Source organism: Mus caroli, chromosome 1 (genome assembly GCF_900094665.2).
Source record: "Mus caroli chromosome 1, CAROLI_EIJ_v1.1, whole genome shotgun sequence".
Taxonomy (NCBI): Eukaryota; Metazoa; Chordata; class Mammalia; order Rodentia; family Muridae; genus Mus; species Mus caroli.
In genome coordinates this window covers 146,931,148-146,945,641 of record NC_034570.1, presented here as the reverse complement: position 1 = coordinate 146,945,641, position 14,494 = coordinate 146,931,148, and the positions used below count along the sequence as shown (strand labels likewise).

General features: G+C 42.0%; 1 protein-coding gene across 4 annotated transcripts in view; it reads left to right on the top strand.

The window, feature by feature from the left end:
• Positions 1-14,494, top strand: part of Tdrd5 (tudor domain containing 5) — a 43,814-nt gene that overhangs the window by 21,660 nt on the left and 7,660 nt on the right. For all 4 annotated transcript variants that reach the window (XM_021175193.2, XM_021175187.2, XM_029484812.1 and 1 more), the window contains exons 10-16: positions 348-560; positions 1,208-1,274; positions 6,444-6,644; positions 7,142-7,276; positions 9,539-9,697; positions 13,198-13,380; positions 13,816-13,959. In XM_021175193.2, the coding sequence (XP_021030852.1) occupies positions 348-560; positions 1,208-1,274; positions 6,444-6,644; positions 7,142-7,276; positions 9,539-9,697; positions 13,198-13,380; positions 13,816-13,959 (1,102 nt within the window). The remainder of the gene's footprint in view (positions 1-347; positions 561-1,207; positions 1,275-6,443; positions 6,645-7,141; positions 7,277-9,538; positions 9,698-13,197; positions 13,381-13,815; positions 13,960-14,494) is intronic.

Here is a 14,494-nt window from a genome sequence, read left to right as displayed (position 1 = left end):
TCACAGCAGAGTTCCTGGTATTCTGCCTCTTACCGTCTTTCTGTCCCCTCTTCCCAGATCTTCTGTGAGCCACAAATGCAGGGAAGTATCCATTTTAGGAACTTCTGTGGAATGAAGTTAGATTATATTCAGAGAGTGTAAGATAACAAGTGTGTACTTTTCATATTTGGAAGGAATTTGATGATGAAAAGAATTTGGATAACAAAATTGACGTTAATAGGCATTAACAAATCAGAAAATTACAGTTTTTCTTTACTTTTGGCCAAGACTTTCTTGCTCTTGATACAGCAGTAAAATTATTTTTTTTTTCTCTTACCCCATGGTTTTCTGTATTGCGGAATCTACAGACGCTGCTACTCCAACCAGCTGGTCTCTGACCGGTACATTATGCCAGAATATTTTATCCAACCAGGACATCTCTGTTGTGTAAAGATCTCTGAGGACAAGTGGTGGTACCGGGTTATTATCCATCGGATCCTTGGGAAAAAGGAAGTTGAAGTGTTCTACCCAGATTTCGGAAATATCGGAACTGTGCAGAAGTCCTCGCTGAGGTTCCTCAAGTGAGTTGAATTTAACAGGGATGCCAGACAAGGGAGATTCTGCGTCATGGAACTTTGGGGCTGGGATCTTTGGTCTCTTGCCATCTCCCATTTATTCCTCTTTACATCCCTTATCGTCAGGCAAATGATCATTTCCTATCTTTTTAGAATATTTACTTTTATAAACTATGTGTGTACATATGTAATCGGGTGCACACAGGGGCCAAAGCTGCAGGATTCCCTGGGAGCTGCCTGCTGGGGGAGCTGGGAAAAGAACTGCAACAGCAGCAGACTGGTAATCACCGAGTCTCCCCCTCCCCCACCCCCCCTCTTCACTAGCTCACAAGGATGGGCTGTTGCCTCTCTTGTCTTCTTTCACTTGATTATTATTTTGAGTGGGCCAGGAGAATAAAATTCATACTGAGAGGGACAGTTACAAGCTGGGGGCTTGAATGGTTCCTTCTGGGGCTTTTGTCTACATGGTTCTCTTGAAAAATGTACTATGGTTTGTAATTTATTTTAAATTATTTTTAAAGTACCAAGCATTAATTTAAAGTGTCACAAATTAATTGAAATGGCCCGAATAGCAAAACAAGAAATAGATCAGAGAATCAATAAAAAGCAGTATGCATCCATGATTAAACAGTCGTATATTTGGCTTCCTGCAGATGCTGCTACACAAAGCTTCCAGCTCAGGCTATCCCTTGCTCTTTGGCGTGGGTGAGGCCCGCAGAGGTAGGTTTGCTTGTTTCTCATTAGTCAGCAAAGATGCAGGCCCGTCCTTAGTATCAATAATGGTTCTGAGTTCTCAGGACACACAGGTGACACGTGAAACGATTGTGTGTTGTATGAGAGGCAGACAAGTAGACAGCAGGGGCATCGTGTCCTAATGAGAGCTATGTCTTTGTCCGTTTTGGTTACTCCGGGCACTGAATTTGCAGAGATCTTATTTAAAATTAAAGCAGGTGGGAATGTGTCTCCCCACTTCTAGAAACATGATGCTGAAATGCTTTTAATGCCGATTAAAAGAATTGAGGTGGAGCAATGGCCTTTAGTTGCTCTCACTTGCTCTGGTGTATGAAAGAAGCAAAAGGAAGTGGGCCTAGTTTTGTTCAGACTAATCAAGAAGGCCTCCTCACAAAAGCGCAAAAAGAAGATGTGGCAGGCAGGAGAGTGGCACAGACATTGAGACAGTGTAAGCTGCTCTTGTTGACATGGACTATAGGATAGGCAACTAATCCGTAACCAGAAGCAGTCACTTACTACCACACACTGAGCACACTGCCCTTGGTGTGCTTTCAAAGGACTCACAGCCCCGTTTATTATACCAATACCACCACAAATGTGAGCAGAGTGTTGTGCTATGGCGACACACAGTGTTGCTAAGCAATAAGAATTTTTGAGGCCCATTATAGTCGTATGGGAGTGCTGTAGTGTAAGGTTGTTACTGTCTAAAATAGGGCAATGCTGTTGACCACTTGGAGTAGTTATATACACTCACTTCTGGGTTCTTTAATGGCCCTACATGCCTGCTTTTGTGCCAGTGTCATGGTTATATTGCTACAGCTCTGTGGTTCGGTTGAAGTCTGGTACAGTAATACAGCACTGTTCTCTGTACTCAGGGCTGCCTGGGCTAATGCCCTGTGTGCTTCTGTGTGGATTTTAGGATATTTTTCTTTCTGTTTCTATGAAGAATGATAAGGGATTTTTATTGGGATGGAACTGAATCTACACATTGCATTTGTTAGGATGGCCATATTCACAATATTAATTCCACTACCTGTGAGCTCAGAAGACCTCTCCATTTTTAGTGTCTTCTTTCTGTCACTTTCTTTCTTTTCTTTCTTTCTTTTTTTTTTTTTTTTTTTTTTTTTTTTTTTTTTTGAAAGGGTTTCTCTGTGTAGCCCTGGTTGTCCTGGAACTCACTCTGTAGACCAGGCTAGCCTCAAACTCAGAAATCCGCCTGCCTCTGCCTCCCGAGTGCTTGTGCTCCTGGCCTTCTGTCACTTTCTTAAGAGATTAAAAAATTTTGTTTTATAGCCCATTCACATTCCTGGTTCTGTTTTTCCCCCCCACATTTTCGATGCTACACTGAGTGGATGTGTTTCCATGAACTCTTTCTTAGCATGCCTGTTATTATTACATAGTGACCACTGAACTATGTAAGTTGATTTTGTATCATCCCACTTTGTTAATGGTGATCAGCTCTTCTAGTGAAATTTTGGGGCCTTCTGTGTATAAATTCATATTATCTTCAAATCCGACTTTGACTATTTGTGTTCCTTGAATTTTCTTCCCGTGTTTATTTCTCTACTGGGATGGATGTTAAGAACTGTGCTGAAAAGGACAGGAGGTGCCCAGCCCTGTCTCCTTCCTGATATCAATGGTATTGCTTTGAGTGCTGTTCCAGCTAGGGTGATGTTGGCTGTAGCTGGCTTGATCCCTTTCCTTCTCTCTTCCCTCTGTCTCTTCTTTCCTTGTGTGAATCCATGGCAAAAAGGAAGGCTGTCTCACTAGGAAATGAAACGTTGCAAACCTTGAGTTAGAATTCTAAGACTGTAGAGTCATGAAAAGCTAATGTTCATATGTTTAAGCTATATCATTTTCTGGCATTTTGTTAGATCTACCCAAATTGATTAAGCTGTACATATGCAAGTGTTAACATTTGGGAGCTGCCGGGGTTCTCATTCCTCTTGTGTTACCTTAAGTGATCTTTACATTTAATGGAACGGAGCATAAGGACCGTGACACGCCCTGCCCCCTTAGTGTCTGCAACCCCTCTGTTCCTGACACGCCCTCATATGTCAAGCTTTATCAACAACTTTATAACAGTTATTTTACTGTGTCTCACATTCAGTAGTATGTTATATTTTTATCAAAATATTTGTGTAAATGCCTTACATAATACCTTAAAAATATAAAAGCTGCAATTTTCAAGCAATTTAATGCATATAGCATGATAAAATCATATATATTGCCCTTACACAAAGTACAGTTTATCCTATACAGTATAATGAAAATTAACATAATGGTAAAAGGGAATATTCAAAGAATATCTAGTCTCTATATGATCTAATATATAATACACAGTCACAGTAAACAGTGTTCTTGAGGGAATGCAAGAAAATGAAACATTAATTTGAGGATATTTGTTTTGTTTTTTATAATTTTTATTCTTTTTCAGAAAAATTGTTTTTAACCAAAAAATAAGAAATGGGTTACAAGAACTATCATAGTGTCTATTTGGATCTAATTACATATTTCTCAGTGTGTCACCTATCCCACTGCTGGGGACACTTCCTCTCCTTGAGCTGCGTTATTTAGGATTCTGTCTTGTGGGTCATGTGGTGGCTCATTTAGTAGTGTTATGTGGACCCACCATTCCTCTGCACTACTCTATACCTTGGCTGGGTGGAGTGTAGGGCCTCAGGCTTGCAGAGCACAGGCTGCCTGCCCACTTACAGCCCCTCCCCGCTGTGCTTTGCCTGGTGTAGGCTGGGGTTGGCTCAGGCTCAGTGCACTGAGGCTGTCACTAGGCTAGCTCTGGTCCCCTTCCCCTCAGGGAACACTGGCTTGTCCCTTGAAAACCTTGACCATTGCTTTGTCCTCTTGGTCATTAGCTGTTTTAGAGACTCTGTTTGTCCCTTACATCCAGTTCAGGATATATTTATGTACAGTGTGATGTGTTTACTTGCATGTGTGAATTTAGTATTTAACCTGCTTTGTTCATTGGACATTTTAAAATCTATAGGTTATTAGTTTTCATTAAACCTTGTGAATTTGAAGTTGTTATTCTTTGATTATTGCCTGTGCCCCATATTCATATTTTTATTCTCTCTGCTCCTGCCTCTCTCTCTCTCTCTCTCTGGAACAAAAATTAAAAGTATTAAAGGTAAGTTTTTCTTCCAGATCTTTTAGCTGTCTTCTGTGTTTTTATGTCTGTGTCTTTACATGGTGAGCAACTGTTTTCTAAATTCACTCTTAATCCTGTCTAATCTGCTACTGAATTCACCTGTGAAGGTTTTAGCTTTTTTTAATTGTATTTTTACTTTCTGAAATTTAGTCTAGTTGTTTCCATTTTTAAATGAGAGAGAAAGTGTGTGTGTGCACGCGTGTGCGTGCATGAATGTGTGCACACATGCATACATGGATGCTAGAGGACATCTTAGGAGAGTTGGATCTCTCCTTCATTCTCTGGTCCTCAGCATCGGACTCAGTTTGTCAGCCTTTCAGGCAGCTGTTCTGACCTGTGGTCGGTCTCAGTCGCCCTCCCTGTGTCTCTACCTTTGCCTTTGTACTGCCGCTGCCATGAGACTGTGTGTCAGGATGGTTGGATGATGCCGGACGCCACAGAGACATCCACTTTACTTTCACCAGATGCCTCGAACTCCTGCCACTGTGTGTTGTGCTGATGTAAATTAACAACTTGAAGATTGGTAGCTGACTCTAGAGATGTGAAAATGGAGCTACAAATCCATGGGAAGCTTTGTATATTTGCCTCCCTTTTTTCTGCCCAACCATTGTAGGCCCTGGCTTTGATATCTGTCCCTTTGACCTGCTAGGACAATCAAAACTGTGGCTGAAACTTGAGCAGATGAACAGGCTCTCTGGAGATAGAAGTAGACCCCACTCTCCTTCATTTTGGCATTACAATTTGTCATTAGCTTAAAGTTCTTTGGTCTTTAGTGATATATTAAAATAATTTACCTAGAATTAAAAATGTTTTCCCTCTGAGGTTAGCCTAATAATCTTAACTGACTTTTTTTTTTTTTTTTCAAGACAAGGTTTCCCTGTGTGGCCCTGGCTGTCCTAGCACTCACTTTGTAGGCAAGGCTGGCCTCAAACTCAGAGATTCTGAGTCTGCTTCCCGAGTGCTGGGATCCAAGGCATGTGCCACCACTGCCTGGCTTTAACTTACTTACTTTCTTCCTTTCTCTTTCTTTGTCTTTTTTTCTTCCTTTCTTTCTTTCTTTCTAAATGAGAGTTGCTTAGTGGTTAATTATTTTTTTCTAAACCTTTTTATTACTTTCCTTTTAAAATTAACATGTAGTATATAAAGTTTCATTTATTACATTCTCATGCATACATGTAATATATATTGATCATATCTGCCCCATTACTTTTTTCTATGAGATTTTCCTTTTACCTTCTATATCACCTCTGCTACCACTTTTACTCTTAGAGGGAAAATGGCCCACTTGCGCTTGTGCGATTGTTCTGATTCACTTAATGTGACAATTTCTACGTCCATTCATTTTCCTGCAAAGGACATAATTTAATTGTGGTTAATGCTGAGTAAAACTCTATTGTGCATGCATACACGTCTGCTTTATCCCTTCACCTTTCATCTACTCTAGGCACCACCACTTGAGACTATAATCTCTGTGCTGTAACCGTGCCACAGTGACCATGTGAGCAGCTGTCCCTGTGGTAAACGGACCTCGGTTCTGAATGTATACCTAGAAGCAGTGCAGTTAGCTCGTGTGCAGTTATTATGAGGAATCGACACACTGGTTTCCATGGTAACTGGACTAATAGAACCCCAGCGGTTCCCCAGGCTCCTTTTCCTGTGCCTTCTCCAGCATTTGTTGTGGATTTCCTGGTGATAGCTGTGTTTACAGAGCTGAGGGGAATCTCTGAGTGCTTTTGATTTTTCCTTGATGATTGGTCTTTTTACTTATTAAAAATAAATAATATATTTCTAAAAATGAGCTTTTTATCAGATGATTATTTTTCTTTTGATGTCTCTCGCCCTCAAATGATACATGATTTATCTGTTACTCTGGATTTTGGGAATTTTGGTTTTTTCACTTAAAACTCTAGTTCACTAACAGTTCATTTTGTATATGACTACAATAACTCGTGTCTAAGTCTCATCATATAAACATCTCTGTTGTATCTTAGGAACACTGGACAGCCAGAGCTATTTTGCACTTCCAGAAGCTGTGTGGTTTGAAGCCCTTGGTCGGGGTGGTGGATGAGTATATAGACGGAATCCTTAATATTTTTCTTTGTGATACGTCCTCAAATGAAGATGTGTATTTTCATCATGTCTTGAGGACAGAAGGCCATGCTATTGTATGCCGAGAAAATGCCCCATCCAAGGTAGAGTGCATATTTTGTTCAACATACTTTGATTAAATGCTACACTTTAGGATATAAAACAATTTAGTATGAGCAGTTACTGATTTATTCAGTCTTAGGAAAGTTTGTTAGGTTCCTGGATTCTTAATGCAGAGGCCCTCTTCATTTCCATATGACCACTGAAACCAGGCCATTGCCACCACCAATTACAAACAACTTCATATTTTTCTAATGGTTCTTCATCCTCTGGCAAAAACTTCTGTTTAAGACAAATGACCTTGTTCCTCTAGCCCCGAAGTATTTAGTTATCTAATGTTTTCCTAGAGAAGAAAAACATTCTCTTATTTTGAAATTAGTGACAGGACATCAATTTCTCGTCTTGCTGCTATTTTTGTAACTAAAGAAGCATCAGTATGGAAATGTTCACCTTACCAATGTTAGAATGTGCCCTCAGTGCCAGGCGAAGCTGCCAGCTTGTTCTTTTCTAGCTTGTTATATAACAAGATGCTTCATCCTAGGGCTTCAGGGATTTCAACCCACCAGCTCTGTACACTAACGCCAGCTCAGCAGGTGACATGGTCCTGACAGAGCTGGGGCATCCTGCTCAGCAGCACTATTTGAATGAAGACCAAGAGATACTGCAGCAAGCCCAGGTGAGTGCCCTGCACAGCCCAGGAAAAGCTCCTGCGAATAGTCACTCTTATTCGCTATGGTTATGTCCTCATTTTGTAGGTCAGTGAGATGTGGCTTTCCAGACAGAGAAGCTGGGAATCTTGCACAATGCTTGTAACAGTGGCTTTGTCTCTGTGCCATTTACTCCTGTGCGTTGGTTCTGTTTCCTCCCGAACACCCCTCTTATGCACCAGATTCTCTTGCTCTCTTTGTATGGCTGTGATTCCCCTACGCTGGTGATGCCGACACTAGTCTTTTAATATTTTGATTGCATTTATGAGTTGTGTGTATGTGTGTAGGCATGTGCATGCCTCAGTGCACATTTGGAGGCCATAGGAAAACTTGTGGGAGTTGGTTCTTTCTACCATGGGTTGTTCAGGGTGTCAAGCTCGGGCTGACAGACTTGGTGACAAATACTTTTGCCCACTAAACACTTACTGCTCATTGTACCACTCAGGTTATTGAGTGTTCTTAGCTTTTCCCAACAGCAATTATAAAATTATTATAATAATTTTCCATTAACATGTTATTATTCCACCCCCCCTCAAAGAGAAACAGTTCTTGAACTAGTTTTATATCACAGGCACGTCATGAGTACTCCCATAGGTTACTTAGTCCTCAGAGCACAAAGGGAAAGTGAACCCCATAGCAGTGCTTCTTGAACAAAGTAAGACCCATCCTGAGTCTGATATTCCACGCGCGGCAATGGATACTGGGCTAAGAGTGTTTGGTGTTTTAAATTTAAGACTCAAAAGTGTTTTGTTTGCTGATATAAGGTGTTTTATTTCCGTTGCATGTTTCATTAGTAGGTATATCTTTGTATTTTGGAGATGGTAAAAAAGTCTTTTTTAAAAGTTTTTACTGATTATTAAAAAATATTAAAAGGCTAGGCCATTTTGACTATGCTTTTAATTTGTCATAAAAAATGGGTGACAGCACATACCTCTAAGGCCTGCATGCAGGAGCCCTAAGCAAGAAGATCACAAGTGTGAGACCTGCCTAGCTACATAGCAAGACACACAAAATATGAATGGCTCCTGCTGCATTGCAAAAAGTAGTTTGGCTTGGGACCAGATAAATGGCTCAGTGATTAAGGCCACTTGCTGCTTTTGGGAAGGACCTGTGTTGGTTACCAGCACCCACCTGGTGGCCCAGAACTGCCTGTAACTTTAGTTTCAGGGGATCCAATTCTCTTTTCTGGCTCCATGGGGAAAATGCACACATGTGGTACACATACAATTAAATCATTCATACACATAAAATAAAAATCATTAAAAATTTTAAATGACACATTTATTTATTTATGAATGCTTTGCCTACATGTAAGTACTGTACCACAGTGTGTCTGGTGCCCAGTGAAGGCGAGAGAGCAGTGGATCTCTGGGAAGTAGAGCTGCAAATGGTTGTGAGCCACCTTATAGATGTTGGGGATCAAACTTGAGTCCTCTGTAAGAGCAGCAAGTGCCTTTAACCACTGATCATCTCTCCAGCCCCCTAAAATTGTTTTTAATTGAGTTTGCTTGGTCTATAATAAACCTCAATCTTTCTTAATCATTATTACTGCATTGGAAGAATTGTATTTCATCATTCTTGAGTAATGAATTTAATTCATTGTTTAACCTTTTTAGAATATCTTATTATCTCTTGCTATCTACAAATAATCATAGTTTGGTTCTAGAAATGAAATACCATCTTTTATGCAAAAGAAAAAAGCATGTGAACTCTCCTGATTTGGTTTGTATTTTGGTCCAGCCAAGCTCTCTGAGCTACGCACATGCACACCCATTGTGAACCTGGCTACTTGCCCAATGCTGCTGTGTTTGAGTGTCCTGACTAACTAACTGTGCATGCAGCATCCTTACTGTGTCCTCTCACACGGCCTCCTTCCTGTCATCTGCACGCCACATCTCTGTGATGGCCACGCTGGGAAGACTGCACTGCCTTTACCTGACCGTGTGTCTCCTGGAGTTCTAGTTCTTTGGGTCTGGAACCTTTGGGTTCTTTTGTAGCTACAGGGTACCTTGTGGACACTTGATAATGTGTGCCCAACAATGGTGGCTTTCTGAGACAGTTGAAAAGAATGGGAAGACTTAGGAAGGTGGGTAAAATTAGGGTAGGGAGAATGAACACCTATGTGCATGTATGAACTAGAGAGTAAAATTTCCACCAAAGTTTATAGGAATGCAGATTTTGGAAACATCATTAATATAGAAAATGACTGATTTTTCTTTTATATCTACTAGCAAGATATTAATGATGAAAAGTGTATAAGTTACCTTAAATCTGCGCCCAAGGAATTATTAAAGGATTCTAAATTGAGTTCATTGAAAACACATAAGAGCTGTGAAGAGGACCCACGGTGGTCCATCCTGCAGCCCAAGGATCTGAAGGAAGAAAATGAGGTAAGAGGCAGAGATGGGCTTTCAGTTCAGTAAATGCATAAATGACAACGCCTGGAAATCAATAGTCTGCAGGCTCCGCTGCTTTCGTCGGTGAGCACTACTCTATGACATTGAATTACAGATGATCTCTTAACAGTCGCCAAGACCACAGCAATGGGACAGAGCCGATCACAGGGAAGAAAAGCTCTGCTGGGACCAGATGTGTAGGTCACTACCCCGAGATTGAGTCAGTGTGGCAGCACAGGGTTAACCCAAAGGTTCTTAAGGAGCAATACTAGGAAACTCAGCAGGAAATATATTTCTATTTTTGGAAGAACATCTTTTAATCAAGTGTTTATATGCACATAACTTAGAGTCCCTTGTGACTCTAAGTGTCTTCTAACACAACCATTTTCTAAATCATCTCCTTTAGCTGTTGTTTGAAATTTCCCTCTTAATTATTACATTAAATAATATATTTATTTTTCCTGATTTTCAAGTTTAAGTATCTTTGGATTTCTTGGCATAGGAAAAAAATTTTCATCCCTTCACCACACATAAAGTTCCTTCCCCTCCCCCACCGTCTGTTTTAGTGCACTATATTGAGCTTCATCGGACCATTCAGTATCAGTGCTATTTTCTGCTGAGCCAGATAGTTGGCACTTTTTATGTATACTTTTAAGTAATCTTTGTGTTTATTCTTTGAAACTTTGATAACATACATTTTTATTGTAATCTTTCTCCTCCCCTAACTTCTCCCCGATCCTCCCCACCTCCCTATCTAAGCAACTCCGTGCTCCTTGTCTCCCTTAAAGAAAATGGAGTTCAATTGAGTTGGCCAGCTGCTCCTGAGCCTGGGGCCTGCCTCACTGCTCTCAGTTGAGATAGCTTCTTGGTAGAGGTGGAATTTGTGCCCATGTTCCCTCTTCCGTGCTAGGAGTATCGTCTGGTTTGAATTTGTTTGGGTCTTATGCATGTTGGCATGAATTTTATGTTGATGTTTTTTTAATTAACTATAATAACATTGACTCTATTTTGGAGTTCTTTTCTTTCAGTTTTAATACACGTATATCTTTCTGTATTCAACACAACAGTCAGGATGCAGAATAGCTCCAGCACCTGGAATAACCCTGTGCCTCCCTGGTTTTATTCACAGTTTCTCACCTGACAGTTTTGTTACTCTGATTGTCCCTTTCAGGACTAGCACATAAGAGAGCTTTAAGAGTGGCCTTTTAATGCAGCCTCATATCTCTGAGTGCTTCACATGTATCCAAGTTGTAGATAGTTGAAAGCTTTTGTGTTCTGAGTGGTATTTGATTGTACTAGCTTTGCTACAGTTTGCCATCCCCAACCAAGGTTTATTTGAATTGTTTCCAGTTTCAAGTAATTATGAATAGAGTTACTATAAGTGTTCATACACAAGTTTTTGTTGGTTTGTTGGGGTTTTTTGTTTGTTTGTTTTGGTGTGTGTGCACATGAGTGTGTACCTAAGTTTCATTTATACAGAGAAAATGTCCAGAAGTAGGACTGGTGGGTTAGGTGGCTGTGTTAGGCAGACTGCTCTCCAGAGGAGCTTACGATTTCGCGTCCCACCAGTAGAGTATGTGTTCCAAGTGTGAATGTCCTTTCCAGTACTTGCTAGTAATAGCTGGGGATTTTTGTTTTGAGCTCCTCTGAGAAGCATATAGTAACATCACAGAATGCTTTGAACATGTTTCCCTAATGACTAATGTGGGACAGGGTCAGCAGAGCCCTTTCTCACCACCGTGTTCCCTGCATACAGATTTTGCTGCTGGGCCAGTTGGTTTTGCTACTGTTTTGATCCAGTCCTTTCTTGGTATTCTCCTATTTCTTGTTTGGAATAGAGGGTTTACCCCAGTGCTATTATAAAGTGTATATCTTTTTGTTTGGTTGGTTTTTGTTTTTTGAGACAGGATCTTACTGTATACCTCCAGCTGCCCTGGAATTCACAGAGATGCACCTGTCTCTGGATCCCTAACTTCTTTTTTTTTTTTTTTTTCAGGCTAAGAGTTTTTGAGATATGGGGCTGTAGCCCCTGGGTGGCTTCCATAATAAGTCCCCATGTCTACTGGCATACCGTGTGACACAAAATAGAGGATCCTAGCAAACTAGTGGAACCTTAGAATGAGCCCGGAACAGGGCAGTGGCAGCCTCCCCCGCCCCCCATCTTTACGGAAGTCCCCTCAAGTGCTGGCAGCCTGGCACCTCCCCATAGTGACAGTGGGGGAGTTGACTACTCCAGAGCTTCTGTCAATTCCCATTGGTTCAAAGGCTGTATGCTACACGCTTGCTGCTGTACAGTAAGGTAGATCAGCACCTCACTGCTGCTCTCCGGAGTCTGCTCTAGGGTTGGAGACTCTGCCTCTTACCCCCTCCTGGATTCTGGTTCCCACAGGAGGTTTTTGGCTTGTATTTTTGAGCAGCGCGAGAACAGTTAAGGCTTTGTGGACTCTTGAAGGCAGACTGGATGTGGTTTTGCATGATATAGACAGGAGATTTGGATCTAAAATGCCCCTCAACGGCCACATGCCAAAAACAGTTTGGTTGCTCACACGTGGTATTATTGTGAGTTAGTAGAAGCCTCGTGAGGTAGGTGGTCTTTGTTTGTTTGTTTGTTTATTATATGTGAGGACACTGTTGCTGTCTTCAGACGCACCAGAAGAGGGCATCAGATCTCATTACAGATGGTTGTGAGCCACCATGTGGTTGCTGGGAATTGAACTCAGGACCTCTGGAAGAGCAGTCAGTGCTCTTAACTGCTGAGCCATCTCTCCAGGCCTTCCCACAAAACTTCCTTCCACTGGGAGTGAACAGTCCCCTCCCTTACATGCTTCACTGGGGTGATGACCTGTCCCCTCAGGGCCGCATCTGTAGCCGCATGAGTCAAGAGGAAGTTGTCTTCCTTTTGAATTCTCTTAGAACTTTGGTCTGAGTGGTGGGGAGCTGACTAACACGAACCCTTCTTCCCTCCTCTCTATCCCACATGGTGAACTTTCCAAAAGTCGCTCTAGCCGATGGAGAGAGCGGTCATCGGAGTCCTGGGCGCAGGGCAGGCAGGCTGGAGATGCAGTTGCTTCTACACATGAGACTTTGATCTCATGCTCCTGTTCCCATCCGCCCCTGCTCTTAGGCTTGCTTGTTTCTGTTTTGCTCTTTGAAAGCTCCTGCGCTTAGTGTTATGTATATGAGGTGGCCTCTCAGCTCTCCCCACTGTACACTCGGGCCTGGGATCGGTGAGGACCCCTTAGTCAGTTATGGAGGCTTTTCTACACCCAGAGAGTAGATGGCCTTGCCTCCCCACCCAGTCTCTCTCACAGGCGTTGCCCTTAAATGTCTTTGTCTTTATTTCTTTGGCAAATCAGGGAGCAAAAAGTAATAAATTGTGTATTAAACTTGTATCCACTCAGAGCCAGGAAAAAATTGTGCATTTTGGTTTTTAAAATGTGTTTATGTTTGGAAATAAAAATAACAGTACTTGTTTGTCCTGTGGTCTATTTCAGGATGAGGTCCCTACTGGAATGCCATGCCTGGAGTCAGTGACCATAGGTGACGATGTTTGGGATGAGAACTGGCTCCCTCTACAGGCCAAAATGGGGAAGGCAGGGAGTCCTGCCTCCCAGCTGTTTACTTCAAACCTTGTTGGGAAGAAACAATATCAGACACGTGGAGAAATGGCACAAAAGGTTAGAGTCTTATGATAACAAACAGCAGATCAACTGCTGACAAAGGAAATTTAAACCCGGTAGACCAGGCTTCTAGAAAGTCATAAATGCTGGAATTGAGAAGGAATTGTCAGGCCATAGTTGAAAAGGATCTGTGGTTGGTTTTTAAGTGGGTAAGCACCAAGGTGCTCAGGAACCGTCTAGCTAGGCGATGGTGCGTGTCCATTCACGAGGCCCAAGGGTTGAAGGTGTTTACTGCAGACTTTAGGAAAGATGTCACTCTGATGGAAATCAGCATCCCTCTTGCTGCTTAGAACACACTGCGTCCTTGTCCTGTTGGAAATCCATACCCCCTCTTGTTGTTTACAGCACACTGCTCCCTCGCTGTCACCTTACCTTGCTTTGTGATCTTGTGGCACTGCGTTGTGATTTACTGTTGCATGCTTTTCTTTATAGGACTGGTGTTTTTCTACATCTAAAGATATATGGGATGATTCCTGGCAGCCCTTAGGCCTTGCGAATGATGTGAAAGGAGGAATTCACACACCAGAAGGGCCCATTGCTCAAGAAAAAAATACCAGCACAACCCGAATTCAACAGGTAGAGCCCAGTTGGAAGTACTATAACCAGTTCATGATTTATCACTTTGATTCTTAGAAATTTTGGTTAATGTATGCCCTTCTGCATCTGTTAACCAAGGCAGCCACCCACAGACATACCCATAGGCCCACCTGATCTCAGCAGTCCTTCAGTCAAGGCTGTATGGTCTTAGCTCACATTCATTCTTGCTCCACAGTCCTCTCTGGCTTTCACTCCTAAGACCTTCGACTGAGTTGAGAGCCTGTTGCGTTTGCTTCCTACCTTGGTGAGCGAGGCTCAGACTCCACTGCCTGCCTGCCTTTCAGCCTGCCCACTGCTGTTCTCTGTAGGTTTTATAGATGCTCACTTGATGAATTGGGGGCCCGCAGTCCACAACACGAACGGTTCAACTGAAAATGGCAGTTCTCTGAAAAGAGAGGAATCTAGACGGGGCGGAAGAAAAGAATGGAGCCAGGACAACAAGTTCTGATCAAGGCTCAATTTTACTAATTCCAGACACTCAGTTATAAAGGAAGGGGGAGGGAACCCAACTTCC